Raw genomic sequence first — 24,450 nt, 5'->3', positions numbered from 1 at the left:
TCTATTTTGACATTAAATCTATTGAATTTCTATGTATGTGCAACCGTTGTGTTGCAGGAGGTGATAGGCAACGAAGTGTTTGACTGCAGGAAGTACTGGTGGACCAACCTGCTGTACATCAACAACTACTTCGACGACTCGCAGTGCATGCAGCATACATGGTAAGTCCGAGTAACCGCTATATAGAATAGATTCTATTTTTTTGTTACTGACAAACATTGTAGCATAGAAAATTAAACACATGATACCTTTGACAATGAGACATATTTACATAAAAGTCATGTATTCATAGGTTTTATACAATTATACTCTTTTTTTGTTTTTACGATGTCGTTGTCGCTTCAGAAATTTATAGCATTATTTGTTTAATAGATCACACACTTTAATAGTCTTTTTTTTAAACGTTGTCCCACACTAGGATGTTCTCCTGTATCGTGGATGCGTTTACAAACATACAAGTTCACCCAGAGCCGAGGCAACAATTAGAGCTGCTCCGTGCGGGAATCGAACCCGCTACACCTTACACGGCAGCCAGTTGCCCAGCCACCGCACCAACTAAAGTCTGTGATATTACTTACCGATTTATCTATTATATTCTCCAACAACCACAGGTACATAGCAACGGACACCCAGCTGTACTGCATGGGTGCCCTGGTCTTCGTGCTGTGCTCCACTCCTCGGTCCCGGAAGATAGTGCTGCCGCTCCTGTTCATAGCGGGCCTCATCATCCCCGCGGTCATCACTTACATGCGCAACCTGGATGGGACCTTGATTGTATCTCCAGAGTGAGTTTATACATAAATAGTTGTGTGTCACTAGTTACCGAGGACTGATATGTCAAACTGAAATAAATAGATAGAGCAAGACTTCCAGAATGCACCACACATTTAAAAACTTTAAATTGAGTTTGAGTAAAATGTTAAACTTTGCAAAATGAAGCATTTAGTAGCATTTTTGTTTTACGTTGAACGCAATCGAATAGAGCGCACGTTCGGCGCTCTGTTTGGCTGTTTACTCGAGCCCGTCAATCAAGCGCCGAAAGCACTCTCGTTTTGATTACTTTAAACGTAAAACAAACTTACTTAGGGTGGGGTGGTGATCCGTCTGCTCGTTTACTGGCTTATACCATAAAAAAACACATTAAAGTTTTTGCTTTACAGCTAAACTTTAATTACCTGATCATTTCCTCCAGGGCTATCCACGGCATCTTCTTGAACGAGGCTACGTTCAACTACACGTACCGGAGAGGCCACACCAACCTCGCTGGGTACACCATCGGCCTCTCCATCGGCTACCTCATCTACCACTGGCAGAAGAAAGGGGTTGACATGACCAGGTTCAGGGTAGGTATTATTATTATTTTTATTTTCAGCCATGGTCGTCCCACTGCAGGGCAAAGGCATCCCCTCCTTCCACTCGTCTCTTTGTAGAGCTTTCTGTGGCCAATCCTTGTCATAGGCATCGAGTTCATCCCGCCATCTCTTCTCATGTTCTAGGCCTGCTAGCCATGATAGGTAGCCAATACTATTTTAAGTATGTAAAGGGTATTTCAACAAGAACTTTGTTTTTAATTAGAGCAACACCAAGAACGTGGCAGGTTTTGGCATTTAATTTTTGGCGGTATTCGTAGTAGGTGCTTTGGCAATTGCTACAATGAATTCAATTTCGCTCAAAAATTGCATTAAAATAATTCAAATTCACTATGAAAATGGTCGTTCTGTTAAAGTTACATTTCGTAAAATTCGTGATATTTTCGGGCAACATAATCGTCCTTCTGAGATCGCTATCAAGAATTTGGTCGCGAAATTTGAGTCGACAGGCTCGGTACAAAATGTGCCAACGCCAACACGTGTTCGACCGGGTCGTCCAACAGAAAACATCGCTGTCGTGAGCCACAGTGTTGAAGAAGACCAAAAGTTATAAATTTTACGACGTTCTCAACAATTGGGTTATCCAAAAGCACAACATGGCGAATTTTGCGAAAGGATTTGGCTTTGAAGCCTTACAAGATTCAACTGGTGCAGGAATTGAAGCTGACCGACGATTCAAATCGCCGTAGATTTGCTCAGAATAACCTGCTGGTTTTTCTCAAAAAATCATTTTTTTCAGACGAAGCATATTTTCATTTGTCAGGGTATGTCAATAAGCAAAATTGCCGCATTTGGGCTTCTGAAAATCCTAAAGCAATTATTGAAAAGCCTTTGCATGCTCAACGTGTCCCTGTGTGGTGTGCTATGTGGTCTGGAGGTGTGATTGTTAGGAAAGTGATTAAAAATTTTGATGAAAGAATCAGCATCTGTCGGCGTGGTCCTGGTGGACATTTGTCAGATATCATTTTTCATTCATAATTGCCAAACTTTTCTCTTTTTAATACAATAAAAATTTTATTCATTTTCCACCAAATTCTTTATTTTATTTTGTTTTAAAAAACAAAGTTCTTGTTGAAATACCCTGTATAACTGCTTTTGTTTTTTACTACAACTACAACAATGTCCCGTCGTTTTAATAATACTCTAAGAGCAAGACTCTCTTAATGTGACACCTTCTTTTCACCTACATTGCTCCTCGTATATAACGTAACGCGTTATACTCTATAAAAATATAAAATGAAAGAAAGAAAGACAAATCATTTATATATAAACGCAAAAAACAAAACAAGTTGATACAGCAAAAAATTGACAATGAATGTATTTTGTCTGCGGTGAAATGGGACCAGTTCAGCATGTACAAGACAAGGCCTTGCGCTGGTAGAATTACTGGCTCCAATATAAGTTGGGACTACTAAAATAAGACAGATACCACCACACTCAGAGTCATTTTACTCAGGTTACTTAAGACTTGGTCTTTAGAAATTGTTTTCGGAACAAAATCTTTACTAAGGAATAGTTTAAGTAATCATTAAATGTCTTTGAGTGCGGCAGTTTCTTAATCTCTATTAAGAAACAACTACTTCTATTAAAAAAAATATTTTTTTTATTTTTTATTTCTATTACAGAGATATCGTCTCGGGGTTCCTCTGCTCGTGGTGCTTGGCACTGCTGTGGTCTATACAGCCAGCATCTTCTTCGAGGACGTCCCTCGTCACTCTCTATTCATCAGAGTTATCTTCTCCAGTCTCCACAAGCCAATTTTCGGATTAATAATAGGATTGGGATTAATCACATTTATATTTAAAATTGATGGTAAGTTATCCTTTACACCCTATTGATTAGTAGGTAATTCATGTTTGTGATAATATATGAATATTCCTCGTTTATGTGAGACCAATGAAATGAAAAGAACAACCAAAGAGTAGTATGATTGGTAAATATGATTTGTTAAGAATCGTATATACAAACTATAGTGATGTTGCGTGTTTAAAATACTGCAGAAAGTATTGATGGGTTTTCCTCAAATAATTAATTATGTTTTTCACGAAACTGCAAGACCCTTGACTATGGGCCGTGGATCTTGAAACTAGTCGAGTTAACTCAAACACTGTCTCTACGTGCGAAAATTGTAGAAATGCATAGTTAATTACCATACTAGTTTGACGTGAATAAAAATTATATTCTCTGCTCAAAAACCTTCCATTTTAAGTATTTTTCTTGTACCAATCGTGTGTTTCTCCCACAGACATAGTTCGCAATTTACTGGAGTGGCAGGGCTGGACGGTGCCCAGCCGCATCTCGTACAGCGCGTACCTGGTGCACGTCGCCTTCATCAGACACTTCGTCTCCTACCAGACTACCACTTGGCACGCCACCTTCGTCTTAATTGTATGTATTACTAATAATACGGGTACTTAATTGTATGTACATACATATTACTAATATTACTAGTAATAGTACGGGTATACGTGCTACATTAGATTTAAACAGCCTCGTTGGCCGAGTGGTTGCAAGTGCAACTGCCGGTCTCGGGTTTGATTCCCGGGTCGGGCGAAGTATTATAGAGGTTTTTCGAAAATTTCTCAGTATTAGCACGGATTCTGGAAATGTGCCCGGTATATGGCAATAGGCTCATCTCCTATTACATCGGACTTATAACATTAATTGTGAAAAATGGGTGTACATTGTACAGTGGCATTACGTGCCATAATGTGCACATCTACCTCCTAGCCAGCCAGCCAGCCTACCTTTTCGGGGATAAATGGCGTGACGATATATGTATAGATACTAGATTTAAGTTCAGTAGTCGATAAATGGTAATACAATAAATTTGTTTGTCTACAGCAACAAATGACGGTTGGGTTCGTGTTGGCTTCCTTCCTAACTGCGCTACCATTCTTCTTGATAGTAGAAGCTCCATTCGGCAACTTGGTCAAATTGCTCCTGATGGGCTCCCCAAGAGAGAAGGAAGGTGACAATAAAGAGAATGGAAAAGAAAGTCCTCCTAAGAAAATGTTGAGTGACAGTGAAATTGTTGCCATCGAGAAAATTGTTCCTTTGAAGACTTTACGGGAAATACTAAGTGATGGTCCTAAGTATGAAAATTCTAGAGTTTGAGGTCTAGTGGAATCTTCAAGTGCCAATGTGTGGCTTGAACTTTATAGGTATTTATGAGAACAAATTGTGATGTTAGACTATGATTAGAATAATAAAACATGATAGGGTTTGACATCATGAGAGTGAGGTTACCGGAGGCCCAATTACCCACCTCCCCAATCTTCACGATTCCCGATTTCCCCACAAACCTTAATAAATTCCCAGTCCAAAAAGGCCGGCAACACACTTGTAACGCCACCGATGCTTCGGATGTCCATGGGCGGTGGCGATTGCTTACCATCAGGTGATCCGCCGGTTCGTTTACCGGCTTGTACCTTACAAAAAATACTGATACACGGAACGTGTTTGTATTTACTTCTGCTCAACTAAATACGTAAGTAGATTAATAAAATTGTATTTATGGTGTAGGAAAACCTTTGTACATAAGTCCAATCAAATGTTAGAAATTCCTTTATTTATTAAGGAGTAGTAACTTAAGTTATATTAATAAGAATTGTTGGGTAAATAAAATAAAAACATAGTATTAAGTTATTAGTTTTATTTACACTTTAGTAGTGTCTTCTTTGTCCGTGTCGTCGCGAGAGGGCGTGAGTGCGGCTTTAATGATGCCGCCCATAGGGGCCTCCACACATAGCCACAGGCCACACGCACACATGTATGTCAAGAAGATACTCGCAGCTAGTAATATCATCTGTAAATTGTAGGAAATACATAGTTATTAAAGCCAGGATATAGCAATAGTCTCACCCCCTATTACATGGGACTTATAACGGGGAAAGTGGGTGTACATTGTATAGCGGCATTACGTGCCGTAATGTGCACCTCTGCCTACCCCTTCGGGGATAAAAGGCGTGACGTTGTGTGTGTGTGTGTGTGTGTGTGTGTGTATGTGTGTTATTAAAGCATATAAATTTATGAAATACGGACACCCCCAATTACCCCCCTCCGCAATCCCCGATACTTAACAACCCTCAAATTCCTAATCCCTATAAGGCCAGCGATACACTTGTAACGCCACTGGTGCTTCGGGTGTCTATGCACGGCGCCGATTGCTTACCATCACCTGATCCATCCGCCTACTTTATTAGCTTATCCCATAATAAAAAAAAAACAACAGACTGTCTGTGACAGACAACGATGGTACTAGTGCGTCCATTTATTCAATCTCTAATAAATGTTGGCTAAATATTTGATGATGAAGAGCCCCTCTGTAACTCGAAACTAGTAGAGCATTTTCTTCAAACATTTGAACTGAGATTTGAAGTTAATTTAGTGTGTCTCATATTAAATTATTAATATATTGCAGTTACGTTGCGCTACCTTGATACTAATCTACTTATAATATAAAAATAAGTCGGGTTTTCCTTCTTGACGCTATAACTCTAAAACGCACGAACCGATTTCCACGGTTTTGGATTCGTTGGAAAGGTCTTGGGCTGCGTGAGGTTTATAGAATATTCAGGAAAAAATCAGGAGAAAAGCAGAAAAACAGGGAAAATTATTGGCGGTGAAACGGAGTTCGTAGGGTTTGCTAGTCTATAATAAGCAGCAGTATAGTATTCATACCACGGAGTAGTCGGACATGTGCACGAGCTGCAGCTGCGCGCCGATGAGTCCGCGCTGGAACAGCGTGTGCAGCAGGAAGGCGCAGTACGTGACGCGGCCCAGCCACGCCCAGCCGCGCCACTCCAGCAGGCAGCGGTACGTCGCTGCCGTATAAAGGTAATGTTTAGCTTCTTATTAAGTCTTTGACTGCCAATAGAAAACTGGTGAAGGCAACTCCTCCGCTAGCGGGGCCCACATGGTGTCCCCCATGGCGTTTGACGTGTTAAAATAATATTGGTCAGTACGGCTTCATTGTAAAAAATATACTGAGCAATTGCATGATTCTATGATTACCTCTATTTTTTAAATATCAATTTCTGTTCGTTAGTCTCACTAAAACTCGAGAATGGGTGCATTGATTTGGCAAATTTTGGTTTTGAATTATTTGTGGAAGTCCAGAGATGATTTAAAAAGTGAGAACTAAATGTTTGAGGCGGTACAAAGTTTGCCGGGTCAGCTAGGTAGGATAAAAAATCTATTCCGCCGTCAAAGACTATAAAAATATTTTAAAAACTTTCATTGTTAATTTAAATGGTTGACAAAATAATCACAGTGCTATGGTTGGGCAAAATATTATTAAATTTTAAGTACTTGGGATTCTCAATTGTGGCCTAGAAGTTGTCATAGATTATACTTTTTAGAGTAAAGTGAGTATCACATTAAAAGTTATGCGAATAGGCTATTTGGTATGAAATAGGTTCCGATTAAAATATTAAAGATTTACTTACATTCAATTTTGAAGACGCAGGCAAGAATGAGTAATACCATCAGGAATTGGAACAAAGGCTTGTAAAGGGTGGCGTACAGCACTCTGAGGAGGACGGGCGCCCTCTCGCCGTCGGAGTAGAATAAACCTCCAGAGAGGATCACCGCCAGACCCAGCGGGAATACCAACCACACCACAAAACGGTACTTCTGTAAAGTGAAAAGATATTGGTCAATATTTAATTAGGCTTTATTTAAAAAGAAAACGTTGCCCCACACTAAGGTTTTTTCCGGTATCGTGGGTGCGTTTACAAACATACTAGTTCACATATAGATACATAACATCCAGAGCCGAAACACACATTTGTGGATCACACAAAGAGTTGCGTCTAAGCAAGCGTAGTGTAGGCCGCCCTCCAGCTAGGTGGAGTTACGATATCCGCAAGGTGACTGGTAGTGGTTGGATACGAAGAGCAGAGTACCAACGTTTTTTAAAAGCACTGACCTTGTACTTGTCCATGTCCTTCCCGTTCTGCCAGCGGTAGGCGAGGAACCCGCCCGCCATGCCCAGGATGTAGGTGGACATGTTGGTGTGCCCGCGCGCGTACAGCAGACGGAACGTGGCGTCCGTCGCGTACAGGTTGCGGTACGCTCTGGTGGTAGGGAAATATTCTATACTAATGTAATAATTGCGAAGTTTTTATGTTTGTTTGTTTGTTACTCCTTTACGTCAAACAATTGAAGGGGTCGATGTATCCGGAGCTGCGGTCAACGTAACAGACTACCGGGGCTCCGGTTCAAAGCAGGAGATGGAACGGGGTAGTTTTTGGTCAGTAAGACACTCCCTCCCGCCTCACTCAAGACGGGAAAAGTCAAAGGATGATTTTCCTCCCTCAAAAAAAAAGGAGTCGATGTATGCAACCATTAATAGACAAAAGCATGTACTATAGGAAATGTTCTGATTGAAGACTGGAAGCTTTATGTCATTATATGAACTAGTTTTAACTATATTAAATATTAAAAAAATATATAACATAATAACAATCACTTACTCTGGTGCCTGAATGACGACGGCGTCCAAGTCCTGGAAGTACGTCTGACCAGCCACTATAGCGAGAGCTATGACGAACCACACCGACAGGAGGATGGTTCGCGTCTTACACTTGCGAGCTACCAGACACACGAGTAGCCCTAGACAGAACAGCTGTGTGTCTGATGCTAAATACCTGGGGATTATGAAATTAGTATCATCAAAGATATAGAACAAGTCTATCTTCAGATATCTCCAGGTAGACTAGTTCATCCTCATCATCGTCATCAGTCATTGGGGGAGGCCTATGTTCATCAGTGGACTTCTCGTGGCTGATATTATGATCATTGAACAAGTTTATATTGGAACTGTGACTTCTGAGCTAAGTTTCCTTATAACGAGCTGTGTCATAGGAGATTAAAAATATCAAATTGAATTAATGAACATGAAATTAATTGAATTGAATTAAAGAACCTGAATGTTTACGAGATTAGATTTTTTTTTTTGAAAAGGATACGCTGGATTTATTTGCCTTGATGCGTTATATCATCATCATAAAATAAATCATTATAAAAAAAACTAATTTTCGCTTTGAAAATCAAAGTCTACAAAAACCAGTCTCATTATTTTTTTTTATCAAAAACCTGTTAAATGTATTAATTGAAAATTGTTTGAATAAATTTTAATTATTTCGTGCGTACAATAAAACAGAGGGGCATTGATGATGTGGTAATATCTTACAGAGAAAAATGAAAGAAAAAAACCGCAGCTAACGTATCTAGAAGAATAATAAAAGTGTTTCATGAATCTTACCATGTCTGGGGCATGCAGAAGGCATCGTCGTACACGTAGTTATTGATATAGAGCAGTTGTGCCCACCAGTACTGGCGACACGCGTCCGCCTCGCTGGACACCACCAGGCCCCACAGCGGACCCTGGTAGCCATGGCGCATCCACGTCGATATAGAGAACATTATCAGAGCGTACGTAGGAGTTAGGCTGGAAATAAGGGAAAAAAATTGATAGAACAAATATAGAAACCTAAAAATATGTTCTTCGTATTATTATATGTATAAATGATAATTATCACTCCTGCGCCAGCTATTTAAGACGTTGAAATAGTAGTTACTACTGCTTAGTAGAGAATGAAGATTCAAGTATAAAGTAAAGAAACACTTTTTTGGTGTTTAAAAACAATTATGAACACTGGAATCAGGAAGCTGTAAAACTTGTTGGAAATAAATCTAATACAATATGAAACAGTATGAAAAAAATGCTCGTGATAATCAAATTAGCTCACCGTAGCCATCTCAAAAGGATCCCTTTCGGCAGTTGTATCCAGCTGGGTTTGTGTTTTTCTGCGTACAGCTGGAAGTTGTAGGCAAGCAGGAAGCTGGACATCACGAAGAAGGTGTGAGTCACCAAGCTGCCGTTGAAGAGGATCTGTTTTAGAGGATCGTCGTATGCCTGAAACAAATACACTTTAAGACATAAGTTTCAATACTATCAGACCCAGAAAAAGCATTTGTGGAATCCATACAGGTCAAAGTCAAAGTCAAATCATTTATTCCTATTAAACCATAAATACTTAGGTACTTTTGAACCGTCAACAAAAAAAGAAATAAATAATAGTCTGTCAGTCTGTAGGGTTGTTCCTTTATCATCATTATCACAATCATCATATCAACCACAGGAGGTCCCCTTCTGAACTAAGGGTTATAATGTCCAAGAACCTCATTTATGTTACGCAGCAACTCAAATCCAAGAATGAACAGAATAGACAATTACTTGAGCGAATTATTCGTGTTGACATAATTACAGAAAATGATCTAATTACTGTCGTAACAACCGTGTTAAATAAAAACAATGGGATGGGGTGCAAAGTTTGTAGGGGGCAAGGTTATGTTATAATTGTATGTATGTATGCACATAATTGCAGGTGAAGAACCTACATTTACGTATGTACACTATAATAACTTATTTTCCTCAATTATCTATATGATTTTTTATTTTTTACCTTATTTAAATTAAGATTAGAGTTCTTTTTATTTTGAACAAAAATTAACTGCTTGTCACGTTGATCTAATAGGCATGTAGTTTTTTTTCTTTATTTAGTGGTTTATGGTTATGTATTTTATGTAAAAAGCTTACCGTCTCAATGTAGAGTGGATTATCTACATATGAAAACGACATAACAAGAGTCGTGTGCGAGAAGAGCACACAAAACATTGTCATGGCCCTGAAAGAAAAAGAAAACAATTGTTGAATATTAATACAATATGTTAACTCTTATTACACGAAATGTAAAATATAACTAGCGAAAATGAGACGATACATTTAGATGATTTTGGGAAATAAAAGTCAGTCTAATGCATGTGTGTTAGTCCTACTAGTAAACATTTGTATTACATCCAGATTTACCTTAGGCCATGAAATATTTTCAGTCTTTCTAATCGAGGGTCTCTCGCAGAATTGCTTGGTGCTGTCAGTTTGCGCCAATTTCTGCGTATTGAAAACGCCAAAATATATGGATTCCCTGAAATAAAAGACACATCATTAATTATGGTTGAAGACTTAACCATTATTAGTGAACCATTAGTAATGTATTTATAAAGTCAAATACGGACCTGTTTTATCTTCCTTGTCATACGCGCAGACATCGTACAGGCTTCCGACAGCGTTGAGCACAATTAAAACTACATAAACCACAGCCATGGCAATATCACCATTATCTATGATCACTTTATCTCCATCCTTCTTACAATAGTGTACATTAGCTAGTCTACCTTCAAGCCCATACTGTGAATATAAGGATTTATTGAGGCATGCCTCAAGGACCTCACTTAGGTCCGATGTTTCATTTGCGTGAGAATCTCTTATAAATTCTCTACAAGTGTGTGTGACACATACGCCTCGGTGTATTTGTGTGTGGTTGAAGTGTTTCATTCTGTGATCTGAATATTCCTGAAACAATTAAAAATAGAATAATTGTAGATTTAATAAGATGTTTCTAGATGACACAACGTGTAGCGGGTTGGATTCCCGCACGGAGCAACTCTTTGTGTGATCCACAAAATGTTGTTTCGGGTCTGGGTGTCATGTGCATGTGAACTTGTATGTATGTAAACGCACCCACGACACAGGAGAAAATCCTAATGTTAAAATTCTATTCTATTTTGTATCCGTAGTCAAGAAGTTCGAATTAACGCATTCTTGAATCGTTGATTAATTAACAATTTAATAGTTTATGTCAATGTAAGAATGTAGTATAATATGACAAGACAAAACCAGTTACTTTAATTATACTCTATCAATATATTTATTACAAGTACTTAACCAGTTGTAATAAAGTTATAGTTTACGGTTATAGTTATATTACTTGGTCTATTTAACTGTAAGTTATGAATATCTATAACAATAGCAATACTTTAGGACATTAGTATTTAGAATTTTCTTCTAAAACTATAAAGTTGAATCTTTTAATTCTCTTCTAAGTGATGTAACAAGGTGCATAGTGCACATATTAACAACAATTTAAATCATTTTTTTCAGTAGTCCTATGTCATTTGAATTAAATAAATATATCAAGATACACCACCGTATTACTTCACAAGACTGCTTCATTGGTCGAGTGTGACTGCCGGGCAAGGGGTTTGTTTCCCGCGTCGGGCGAAGTATTACTAGGTTCTTTTCGGTTTTTCGAAAATTTCTCAGTAGTAGCACGGAATCCGGAAATGTGCCCGGTATATGGCAAAAGGCTAGAATAAAAGGCGTGACGATAAAAAAAACCTTGCTATCACTAGATATCAATGCCATAAATACTATTTAGTAAAAAAAACACCTTAAAATGCCAGCCTTTAAGGTCATTTAAGTATACACATAATATATGTATGGCTTAATTCCTACACGTGTTTTAATAGTTGCTATAAACGTTTGCAGAAAGCACTACCGGTTTTCCCATTAATCATCAGGAAAACAGCTCGTAAACATGTAATTATGTATAACGAGAAACTATTATAACAGCAAACCTCGGTAGCAATATATTTACTTAGGCTACTGACTTGATAATTACGTTAATCTTTTAATCGCTAGCCCTATAGCTTACGGCAGATAATAAAGAAAATTCTTCTAATCTTTTTTTACTTAATGTAATGGTACGTTCTATGTCACTGAAAAACCTGAAATCTTGACATAATATTATCAATGTAATACTTTTCTGAGGATATTCGAGTAAAGTCAAACTCAAAGTATGTATTTCAATTAATCCTTAATTAATCACTTTTGAAACGTTAAATTGAATTGTCCGTCAGTCTGTCTGTCAGTGAAGATAGGTGCTCTTTCTAAAGTGTAGCTTGTTTGTTTGTAAGTTATAATTTGGATTTGGATAAAATTTAAATATCTTTCTGGATGTAGATAATAGTCTGGAATAATACATACTTAGGCTACTTTTTATCCTAGCAATGATAACCTTTTAAATAATAATTGTAATAAAAAATGAAGATGTTCACAATAGACAAGTTCGGAAGTGAACCGTTTTTTTATTATCGTATGTATTTACGTTTGTTGATACAATTACATAGCTTACTAGAATAATTGTAGGGCGAACAAACAAAGGAATAATTAAATTCTACTTCTGTCAATATCGTATCACAAACGCATTTCTTGAAATGATAATTAGTGACACAAGACATCTGTTTATTCTTGCATAATGATAGTTTTTGCATCGATTGACAAGTCTCAAGGTATATTGACGTTCATACACACATACTTTTTTATTTTATTTTTACACTTTTTATTTCAGTTTCTTGCACTCACTATACAATTTTGGTGATAATTGGATTAGCATGTAATGGGCACAAATTCTAAACTCCGTGTTACTGTCGAAAGGCTGAAGAGAATGTTGAAATCAAATATAATTTTATCCTAAACTTTGGAATTGTTCTTGAATTTTAAGTGTGGGAGAGCCATGCTTCGTCACGAATGGGCCGGCTTGACTGGAGTGATACCACGGCCTCACAGAAAACCGACGTGAAAAAACGCTTACGTTGTGTTTCGAGGTTACCCGAGGCTCAATTATCCCTCTTCCTAATCCCCGATTCCCCAATAATTCTTAAATCCTAACCCCCAAAAGGCCGGCAACGCACTTGTAATGCCTCTGATGTTTCTGGTGTTCAGGGCGGCGGCGATTGCTTACCATCAGGTGATCCGTCTGCTCCTTTACCGGCTTATACCACAAAAATAAATGTTATTATGTTCCTTGTTACCTGTATCATCCTCATGAGCTCAGGATTGCTACCCTTGTGTAAATCCACATCCACCATACAGTAGCTCCACCCTGGCTCCACCACGCACGTCTCGTAGTTGTCCAGCCCGTACAGGGCCGGCATTTTGTAGTACTCGCTCGCTAAAGCAAAGCAAAAAAAAAACATTTAGAAAGATAGGATTGAGTATAGGCTGCGCGACGTCACCACGTCTGCGCACGCCGCTCATGATGTAGAGTCCCTCTGTGACTCGAAACTAGTAGAACTTTTCTACATTAATTTTTGTGAGTAAACCGTGACTTTTAGGTTAGTATTTCTCACTACAGTAATAAGTTATTATAAAAAGATCGAATCTTTTATCTCATCGTAAGTTACTAAGGGTTAGTGTAATATATCTTTGTTTTTCAGACCTTTTTGTCTTTTTTATAGGATAACAAGAGTGTACTTGTGAAATATATAGGTAGGAGTCATCTATGCGAGGGTTATACTATGTGAATTAATGGATACATTATACAAATGTAGCATACCAATATCTCGAGTAGAAATATATCACCACAGCTTCGGTGGTTTCCTACCTAATTAAAATAAACGAAATATCACGTGTAACCTTTAAGTCCCTGGATGTGACATTATACGACATAATAAATTATGTAACATTTAAGATTTCTGTTTACATTATATTTAGTTTGACTTTGACTTTTAATGAACTATTAGCCATGATGAACCGCTAATAATATCAATTTCGATTTTTTATTTATTTTTATGTTAAATATTATGATTATAAATGATCGTGATCTCATTTTATGTAAATTGAGAGTTTTTATTTTTTTAAGTTTTGACTTACCGGAAAATCTGGTGGCATCTGATTTAAAACCACACGAGATAAATTAATCGAAATAAAATAACTACGTAGTTTCATTTACGTCACCTATGCTAATTCATAATCAAGTTATTTTATTATTTAAAATGGCTACCTACTAACAAAGTACATACTTTTGATATTTATTGATCCGGCAAAGTATTGATACGGTACTATCACTTCACTACATAGTATAAAACAAAGTCGCTTTTTCTGTCATGTTGTATGTCCCTATGAACGCTTAAATCTTTAAAACTACGCAACGGATTTTGATGCGGTTTTTTTAATAGATAGAGTAACTCATGAGGAAGGTTTTTATGTATAATACAGGTATAATATATCACCATTGCACCCATGCAAAGCTGGGGCGGGTCGCTAGTTAATAATAAATTGTAACTATAAAAAAGGAGATGCTTAACCTTTGGTGGCTGAGGAGAACAGATCTGGATGGATGCCTAAGGAAATATATCACCAAAACATCTCAATATTAAACTAGATACCTAGGTCATATCGATAGTTTTGGTTTTACCTGCTAACTACCTTAATTATTTTTTTAAAAGGTTTTAAGTTATATAGTATCTATTTTATACTTCTTTGCTATGTTTTTCGATATGAGCAAAACTTTCGATTTTGTTAACCACAATATTCTGATAAGTAAATATGTAATGTACGGGTTTCACGTAGCACTGAAGTAGATACATAGTTTACCTTTCAAATAGAACGCAATATGCGACAATAACTAAAATAAATTCGAAGAATAATATGTTTTATGCAAATCTGACGTTATTAAGAATCAATAACAAGATAGTATAACAAGAACATTATTATTTCTGTTATGCATTAATGATCTACCAAATGTTACTAACTATATTCGCTGTTTGCGAATGATATTGCAGTAGTTATTACAGTGAATAAAATGATTAAATAATATATAGGGTGTCCCAAAATTAACGCAAGATTTGAATTAAATAGAAAACGCCGTTTTTAGTCTTTTGATAGTTATATTTTTATTGACTCGTAAAGTACATAGGATAGGGTTATATATGGAATAACACATCGGACAAATGGCCTCACGGCTTTGTTGAAATTTGCCATGACCATTCTGCATAAATGTGGCTGAATTTCGTTGATGCAGCGTTGAATCTCCTCCTTTAATGCACGGGTGGTTGTGGGCTTGTTGACATACTTGTGATTTCAAATAACCCCATAAAAAGAAGTCTAATGGTGTTAAATCACACGATCTAAGAGGCCAATTTTGATCACCAAAACGAGAGAGTACACGACCTGGAAATGTCTTTAAAATATTCTTTAATAATGAAGACACGTTGTTCTATCGTGTAACGCTCCATTTTTAATAACCCTATACTGTTAGCTGTCAAATTGCTTGTTTTTCAGGGTTGCCAACACTTCACTGCACAAATGGGGGCAAATTCAAATCTTGCGTTAATTTTGGGACACCCATTAGAAATAGATGAGAATGTCAACCCTTTAACTGCCTGTGTCGCATATATGCGACATGCGACACATGTTTCCGTAATCTTTTCGTTCCGATTTTTTCGTTCTATCCACACGATTGCTCCTCCTAATTTAGTGTAGACATTTTCTTGACGATTTAAAGCCACGCGCTAGTGGCACGGTCCACGTGGTTATTGATATTTAACTGGGCCCTTTAAGGGTATTTCGTGGCTAAATAATAACAATTTAAAAGTTAACATGAATAAAACATCATTCGTACAGTTCCACAATGGACAATTTTTTGATCTTTAAGTCACTCTTTCTGATCAAAGAACTATAAATGGCCACAGAGTCAGTTTATTTGGAATTACTATTGACAGTTGACGAGTGCTTGACATGCCGGTAGAGATATTGCTAATTGACGTTTTTGACATACCACTATTATTAACTTGTATTATAATGTACACAATTATTTTTACGTACTATTAATTAGCGAATTGTCTGAGAAGCTGATAAAATAATTGACCACCTGTGATGTACAAAAATGTTTGCAAATAAACATTTTATTTCAGAATTTTCTCTTGTAACCTCGTAGCTATATCTGCTAACTGAAAGTTATTGAAATCGATTATATTTTAAATGAAACTAACAAGAGTTTGTTTACATATGTAATTTACGTGTTTGCTTAAGTTAGAGGTGCACATTACGACACGTAAAGCCACTGTACAATGTACATCTACTTTTCACTATTTATTTGTGTTATAAGTCCCATGTAATAGAGGGTGAGCCTATTGCCATATACTGGGTATAATTTTACATGTAGTATAGTTTAGACACAAAAGTGCCCAGAACCTTATAAAGTAAGAACTCTTTGTTAATGCCTTTATATTAACAAGTATTGACTCAAGTAAAACTTTATTAAAGACAAAGTTAATTTTCTTTATAGTAATGGTTTTATGTGAGTGCTACCAGTGTACGCGGTTATTATTCAATAAAAATGTAATAAAACAACAAACACGCGAACAAGGCCTGTAACATAAGCTAAACTGTTGTAATGTGCGCTTGGACATAAAACTCAATTGTGTACATTATGTTACTACATATTTTGTCAGTGATATATTTTATTTTTCATCATATAAAATGATGGCGGTAAAGTTGAGAACATTTTGATTGCCTTTTCTTGTAGGTACATTTAACAGAAACTGTACGTAGCGCCCTCTGGTATACCTATGTGATCATCAACCCTCCTGCCAACCATGGAGACTATAGCAACCTGCCCTTATGCCTTGTTTGCAATACGCTAGCATTTTATTCTTCGATTTTGTGCCAGAAGTGAAAGAGAGCTACTAAGTACTCGCTACTCGACTAAAGTACTAGCGCAATGCGAACAATGCATTATTTAGAGTCTAACCTAAGACCTATAGTCCAGCGGTCTTAGTTTTAATTTGCCCCCGTCGTGATACTGTAATGTAATACGACTGGTGGAATGGAACGGAACGGTGAGAGATTATGACAAAGTCCTTGTATACCACACTATAAGTAGAAAAGGCCCATAGTTGAGCAAAACATGGTAGCTGCAATTGCACACGAATAAACTTGGAAAGAAGTGGGTGTAGAATAATGATAGAACAACTACACCTGTGCTTACTGGGAGGAAACGATTCAGTACATGTATGGGGCTCTTGTTATCGATTTGTTTGTTCTCAAAAAGTGGCACAGTAACCTGTCAGCCAGTTTTTATTCGATACGAGTATGTTTATTAGGGCTACTGGTCTTTTTATACACAATATTACACATAAAGAGACTTTTTATATGAAGGCCTAGTGATAAGGAGACGTTTAGAGTAATACGTTTAAAAAAATTGTTATGCCTTTTTCTCAGTAACTTGTCGTGACCAAATACAATGTCTCTGACTTTGAGGAGAAAAAATAATAATACTGCCACATCCAATTATTATTTATCATTCGGTAATGAGATTGCCGATTATGTTAAGCAGTAATAGTGTGCATTAGGCAATTTCCTATATTCGTGTATTCCTATATCCTAGTTAATTCGTCAACGTCACTGTACAAATGTGTGCTGTGCAAGTGTGTGTCAACGTCTATATAATACCAAAACTACTAAAAGCCAATTAGAGTTTAATGAAACTTTACTAACCTAATTACTTATAGATTTCATCTAAGGTCACAGATTCGGGCATGAGTGAAGGAGATGAGAGAATGAGAATCAGATGAAACTCGTAACATCAAGGCCCCACTTTCTATTTCACATTTTTCTTTTTACGTAAATAATAGAAATATTGAAATATTGACCTTTTCGTTTGACATCTGGGGGCACGGCAGTGCCCCCGCCAAGTCGAGCAAAAAAAAAGCGGCACGGCCGTACCATCCTTTTCTCGAAGCAATTCGGGCCTTTTTCGACCCCCTATAATTCGGTTGTGGATAAAGCAAGAAACCTGAATCTTCAGTAACTAATCCGGCATTGTATAAACACGGAATATTTAAAATTTCAGTCAATTTGAACCAGTAGTTTAAGAATGACAACTTGTTAAAGTTTCTAAATTTTGTCACTCACTGACTCACCGATCATCAAAAGTCCAAGGCACTTCTAGCAGACTTAGAAGCTTCATATTTGGAATACATATAGAGTTTAGTGTCTTAATCATGGGAAAACTTAAATATTTTGTAATTTCGGTCCAGTTTTCCAAATACACCAACTGCATCAATAACTTTGTAATCCCATATAAATATATGGGATTACAAAGTTATTTATGCACTTGGTGGTTGGTGGTGGTTATAAATTTAATAGGTGTAGATAGGTACCTACCATATGAGGCAAGGGAGGGGTATAGGGTGGGTAAGGGTGTGTTTAGCCCATGAAACTGAACAACATTATTACTTGTAAAATGGTCGACGTAATGAAAAACACATGATTGGACATGTCTTGAAGTACGAAAATCTAATAAAACAATATATTATAATTTAAATCTGTTATATATAAATTGTTAGCGCGACTAGCCTCCTTACAGACAGACTGGCCTCTATTTTACTCTATGACTGACAAGCAAAATATACGTGTAATTGAGACATCAAAGCCTCCGAGAAAAGCCCATAGAGACAGGGAGTGGGCTTTGAGAAAAACTGTGGCTGAAGCTCAAGAAGTAGTACCGGAAAAGAAAAAGAGGAAGACTACATATAAAAATAAGAAAATATCATAAGACCTTTAACAAAATTCGTTAGAAGTAGATGGTATCAAAAAGAAAGGCTCTACAAAAAGAAGTGAGATCCCATCAAAAACATCCTGTAAAAAACCCAAGTCTCGCAGCTCAGTCTTTCTACCGTCAAAAGTTGTGAGATCCATGTAATACCAAGTCGGTTAATCTATTTAGTGTCTACTTGAAGGACCTTCTGTCTTAAGTTATTACATAAGTTATTATCATGCCAATATTAAAAATATTTAACGTTTTAAACAAATAGATCGACTTGGACATCGCATGAAAACAAAATGAATATTACAATATTATATTAGATTCTTTAGTCTCTCGCGCCTCACGCGATTGAAACTCTCGTTCCTGTTGGTCGCTGGCCCGTCGTGCTGTGTAGTGTGATACATACTAATAATCAAATCAAGCGATGTCCAAGTCGATCTATTTGTTTAAAACGTTAAATATTTTTAATATTGGCATGATAATAACTTATGTAATAACTTAAGACAGAAGGTCCTTCAAGTAGACACTAAATAGATTAACCGACTTGGTATTACATGGATCTCACAACTTTTGACGGTAGAAAGACTGAGCTGCGAGACTTGGGTTTTTTACAGGATGTTTTTGATGGGATTATAATTACAGAACATTCTAAGTAGAATCTACATAATAATATTACAATCAGAAAAATGATACCTATTATAATGTGAATGTCAAAGACCAAATTTGCTGGAGACTGGTGCCTTTTAAGATTTGAGTGACAGCATACATACTTACATAGTATGCCTGCCCTTTGAGACATTTTCATGTCTAATTTTCTCTCGGTCAAAACCAGCAAAATACTCCACAGAGCTCTATCACGAAGTGGACTGAGATTTCTATTTATGAACCCATAGATAATTTAGTTTTTTTTTTTTACATTTAATGGGTCGACGTTTGACCGCTATCTCACCTGATGGTAAGTGATGATGCGGCCTACGGTGGAGCACGTCTGCCCATAAGCAACCTATTCACTCGGGCCTTGAAGACACCCAGGTTATACCCATCAGGGAACACAGACTCCGGCAAGGAGTTCCACTCCCTAGCAGTTCGCACAAGGAAGCTTGAAGCGAAACGCTTCGTGCGAGTGGGTGGGATATCTACCATGAAGCGGTGACGCCTCGCCGATTGTCTTGTGGTTCGATGATGAAAAGGACTAGGGGGAATCAAGTTGTGCAATTCCCCCGCACACTCTCCGAAATGTATCCGGTAAAAAACGGAAAGGCTTGCGACCTTGCGCCTGTGTTCAAGGCTTTGAAGCCGGGCCTCCACAAGCGCATCATCGTTGATGAGCTTCTTGGCACGCCTTTCAATGTGTTCGAGCGCATCTAGCTGGCATTTAGCCGAGCCGTCCCAAAGGTGAGAACAGTACTCCATACATGACCGAACCTGCGCTTGGTACAGGCTCAACAGTTGTTTCGGTGTGAAGTACCGTCTCACCTTCGAGAGGATACCCAACTTCCTACCAGCCAGATGCGCCTTCGACTCTATATAAGAGCCGAAGTTTAGCGTTGGCGATAGAGTTACGCCCAGAAGCTCTAGATGATCCGATATTGGAACGGATACATTTCGGAAAGTAGGAGCCAGCGGAAATTGACTCCGTTTGGCAGAGAATAGACACGCCTGGGTTTTGGTAGCGTTGAACTTGACCAAGTTGGCGTCACCCCAATCGGAGACCGCCTTCAAGGACGAGTTCAACCGTTCGACCATGGATTCTCTTACCTTACCTTTCAACAACTGTGCTGTCATCTGCATACCCAAAGATACCGGGCTTAAGCAGGTCGTTGATGTGCAGCAAAAAGAGCGTTGCTGAAAGTACTGACCCCTGAGGGACTCCGGCGTTGATACCAAATTGGTCAGACGAGCAGCCATCGATGACTACTCGAATTGACCGATCCCTCAGGAAGTCTGCAATCCATCTGCACAGATCAGCGGGAAGTCCATATGCAGGAAGCTTGCCGATAAGGCTGTCGTGCCAAACCCTGTCAAAGGCCTTCGATATATCGAGTGAGACCGCTATTGCCTCCCCGTGCTTCTCTATGGCCTCGCTCCAAATGTGGGTGGCATACGCAAGAAGGTCCCCAGTGGATCGGTTGTGGCGAAACCCATACTGCTGATCGCTGAGGAGGTCGTTACCTTCAAGGTATGCCAGGAGCTTGTTGTTAAGTACACGTTCCATACTCTTACAGAGTATGGACGTGACTGAGATTGGTCGGTAATTGTTAGGGTCGGCACGACTACCTTTTTTGGGCACAGGCTGCACGTTGGCCAGCTTCCATGCAACCGGCACTTGACCAGTCTCCAAGGAAAGTCGAAACAGGCGTGTCAGGATTGGAGACAACTCAGGCGCACAGGTTTTTAAAACCACGGCCGGGATTCCGTCGGGGCCACTGGCCTTGTTCACGTCGAGATTACGCAACGTCTTATACACCTCCTTCTGTCGGATGCGAATTTTCGACATTTTCGTCTCGCATACGTTATTTAGAGAAGGAGGTATAGCGCCACCAGTATCAAGACGTGAAGATTCCGCAAATAGAGAAGCAAACAGGTTTGCCTTCTCTACCGCGGTGTGTGCCAGCGTCCCGTTAGGCCCCAGGAGAGGTGGGAGTGAAGGGCGGCAGAAGTTCGATTCAACCGCCTTGGCCAGGGACCAGAATGCTTTACTACCCGCTGGGTAAGAAGCCAGTTTGTTCCCTATTCGGCCAATGTGGTTGAACCGGGCCATCCGTAATGCCTTTTTGCATGACTTGGCAGCCCGGTTATAGGCTCTCTTCCTCTGAAGAGTGTCGTCAGCCCTACGACGCCTGGCATCCGCCCATGCCAAGTATGCCGCATGCTTTCGCGCTTCAGCACGTCTGCAGTCGGCATCGAACCATGGACGAGTCCCACCGAAAGATGTCGCGTCCGAGAATGGAATGTAGTATTCCATGCCCTGACGCAACACCCCTGTTATGGCATCCGCACAAGCTGACGGGTCTTCAGTAGAGAAGCAGACAGGCCGCCAAGGATAGGATGCAAAAAAGGATCGCATCCCATCCCAATCTGCTGACTTGTACCGCCACATCCGCCGAGATCCTCTGGGACAAGGATCCGGTGGGGAGTACGTGGATACGGATTTCACCAGACAGTGGTCAGAGCTACCCAAGGGTGAAGAAACTGACACCGAGTAGCTGTCTGGATCAGTTGTCAGCAGAAGGTCTAGGCAGTTGGCAGTGTGCGAGTCGACATCGGGCACCCTTGTGGCCTCCTGGACCAGCTGGGTCAGGCCAAGCGTTAGCGCAAGCTTACGCATTTCCCTCCCAGCATGGTCAGTGCACTGGTATGGGAACAGCCACTCCTGGTGATGGGCGTTAAAGTCCCCCAGTAACACCAACTGGGCCGAAGGGTACCTCTGCCGAGCCGCATCCGCCGTCTCCACAAGGTTTGTATCATTCTAGACAATACTTGTCATATAAAGCCTGCCGCTAGAAAAAAGAAGGGCAAAAGCAATAAAACAATGATATCATTTTGACTCAGAGCTAGTAATATAATAATATACAGAATTACGCCACAGATCTGCCGTCTTAATTAAAGTATGAAATGTTTTAACTACATATGTGTTTAAACAAAAATTCTAAATCGCAAGCTAAAACATTTCTAAGTAAAAATACTACAACAGTGGGGAAATAATTCAATGACGTAGTAATTAATCGACACAGGAATTTCTGAAAAGAAGATTTTAAATCTAAAATATTGATAAAACATGCTAAAATAAAACATTACATATTGGTGTAATAGTTCCTTAGCTAAACAACAGAAATTATTCGGCAAAACGCCAACAAAATGATCATAACACGAGAACTACTTACAACCCTGACTTCGCTCAGGTTACACAAGTTCGCAGTTACCTCACAATGCCTATTCATAATGCACTTAATTTTCCTCCACACCACTTATAAGTTAAACTTGAACCAAGGTTCAGTGTCACGCGTTGGACGCGTTATTTACCTCGCGAAAAACTTCCTGAGTCATTAAATCTAGCGCAAAAGGTATTATAGAAACTACGGATTATCCAGGTGGTTATGATGCACTTCACTTGAATACAAATGGCCGCCCCAAGGTGCGGATCGCGAAATTCTTTGATCCGTATTACGTAAACTAATTCTGTCTGAATTTTTACTGCTACTTACATTATACTTTAGTATTTAGATATTTTAAATGGTTATGTTTTGTGGACAGTTTGAGGATTAATGTATAATACTAGTTCCTTTTTAAAAAAATGCATTCATAGTAGGTACTTATGTCAGAAGAATTTTTAGTTTATGTTCTAATTTTATTAGTAGCCTTTAGCGGCTGGTTAACTCTCACATCGATATGAAGCTGCCGCTATGTACCAAGATTTGAAGTAATTTGTATGTGACAGATAGTTCATTACTACCTATAGATTGCTATCTAGATTCTAAATATTGCGAAACAGGTCCATAGTCTTGAGACATTTGTTTTATTATTATTTTTATCCACAAATAAATAACTTTTACAAGATATTTCTCAGATGGATACGTGTCTAGACTGGCCGAAATAAGGACATCCCACCCAAAACATAAATGTTCGAAAGGCTGCCAAGTTAAATAATATTGGAATGCTTGACGCCTTTTATTAAATATGGCAGCCTTTCACATTTATGAAGTTTATTTTCTTTTTTTCTTATTTTACTTTACTTTGAGATTGGAAGATATAGATAATTTTTTTGTTTTACTAAATAAGTACCAAGTTCCATAATTACAGACTTAGTGATAGTCTCCTAAGCTAACTATCATTATTATAATAATATTAGCTGCTGCCCGCGACTTCGTCCGCGTAACAAAATGACTTCTTTGAATTATATTTTTTTTCTAAAATAAAATAAGCCTAAGTTATTGCTTAGTACATCATTCAATAAAAGTCCCGTTAAAATCTATTTAGCTATTTCAGATATTAGACGGAACAAACAGATAGACAGGCAGGCAGACAGGCAGAAAGGTGTATTCATATGCTAAATGCATAAAAAGCGGTTATTTCAAAAATACAAACGGACAATCAAATTTTATTTAGTAGTCTAGAATCTGTCTAGTTTAAACTTCACTTCACTTAGATAACATTATCTAGTCTATCTAATGTTACGCATTAGTCACGGATGGTCATGTATGCTCCTATAGTATGGGTAGTTGAAGAACAAATCTTATATTAACATGGAATAGAAGTCGAAGCTCTTTTTAATTAATTAATTAATAACAAACTCACTCGGTAGAATCTCAATAATTATTTGCCAAACATGGGTACATCATATTCAGGACTTCCTTCATCAGTGAGCAAAGGACGATGAATTTAGCCAAATAATTAAATTTTAAAACCTTATAAATATTGTTATAATAGAAATGTCAACTTACCATTTAAACTATAGATCACTCCCGCAGACTTTCCAAAGAAGAGAAAGAACACCAAGAATAGAGGAAACATTTTGACAAAAGCACCTCAGGTTATATTAATATATTTTTTAATATTCTTAAATTAATATAATAACTAATTTATTTCAACTAAAATCATTCTCAATTATAATGTTACGTGCACATCATAAAAATTAAACTTAGAACAATGTCGCCATTTCCCGCGAAAATGTTGACAATATTTTTTTAATTACTGCCGAAAAGGTAACGTTCTATTCAGCCAAATGTTGATGAAGTAATAAAAACTTTTTGATTAGTTTTGCGTTAACACATTTTAACGAAGAAGAGTTTTTTTAAAGTAGTGACGTGTGGCTACCACGAGCGTGGTACAATATAATGTGC

General features: G+C 38.1%; 2 protein-coding genes across 2 annotated transcripts in view; one reads left to right on the top strand and one right to left on the bottom strand.

The window, feature by feature from the left end:
• LOC118266052 (nose resistant to fluoxetine protein 6-like) overlaps positions 1 to 5,014 on the top strand; it is a 17,163-nt gene extending 12,149 nt beyond the window's left edge. The window contains exons 8-13 of the mRNA XM_050695197.1: positions 58 to 161; positions 612 to 785; positions 1,193 to 1,343; positions 2,996 to 3,182; positions 3,616 to 3,758; positions 4,215 to 5,014. Coding sequence (XP_050551154.1) covers positions 58 to 161; positions 612 to 785; positions 1,193 to 1,343; positions 2,996 to 3,182; positions 3,616 to 3,758; positions 4,215 to 4,487 — 1,032 coding nt within the window. The 3' untranslated portion in view covers positions 4,488 to 5,014. The remainder of the gene's footprint in view (positions 1 to 57; positions 162 to 611; positions 786 to 1,192; positions 1,344 to 2,995; positions 3,183 to 3,615; positions 3,759 to 4,214) is intronic.
• Positions 5,011 to 24,450, bottom strand: LOC118266008 (nose resistant to fluoxetine protein 6-like). Its single transcript, XM_035579340.2, has 12 exons — positions 24,052 to 24,450; positions 13,092 to 13,231; positions 10,455 to 10,791; positions 10,249 to 10,363; positions 9,979 to 10,066; positions 9,128 to 9,294; positions 8,641 to 8,826; positions 7,850 to 8,023; positions 7,303 to 7,450; positions 6,821 to 7,007; positions 6,054 to 6,196; positions 5,011 to 5,178 (listed from the first exon to the last, which is right to left on the bottom strand). Exons 1-12 carry the CDS (start codon positions 24,119 to 24,121, stop codon positions 5,029 to 5,031), a joined length of 1,905 nt encoding a protein of 634 aa, XP_035435233.2. The 5' UTR covers positions 24,122 to 24,450; the 3' UTR covers positions 5,011 to 5,028.

Source organism: Spodoptera frugiperda, chromosome 7 (genome assembly GCF_023101765.2).
Source record: "Spodoptera frugiperda isolate SF20-4 chromosome 7, AGI-APGP_CSIRO_Sfru_2.0, whole genome shotgun sequence".
Lineage (NCBI taxonomy): Eukaryota > Metazoa > Arthropoda > Insecta > Lepidoptera > Noctuidae > Spodoptera > Spodoptera frugiperda.
Note: the sequence above shows the minus strand (reverse complement) of the source record. Positions and strands in the feature narration are given on the sequence as shown.

Coding starts and splice junctions, on each gene's coding strand:
- LOC118266008 (XM_035579340.2), bottom strand. CDS start 24,121: ATGTTTCCTCTATTCTTGGTGTTCTTTCTCTTCTTTGGAAAGTCTGCG. Junction 8,024..8,640: donor TTCTGCATGCCCCAGACATG/GTAAGATTCATG, acceptor CATAATCCCCAG/GTATTTAGCATCAGACACAC. Junction 7,008..7,302: donor AGGACATGGACAAGTACAAG/GTCAGTGCTTTT, acceptor TTCACTTTACAG/AAGTACCGTTTTGTGGTGTG.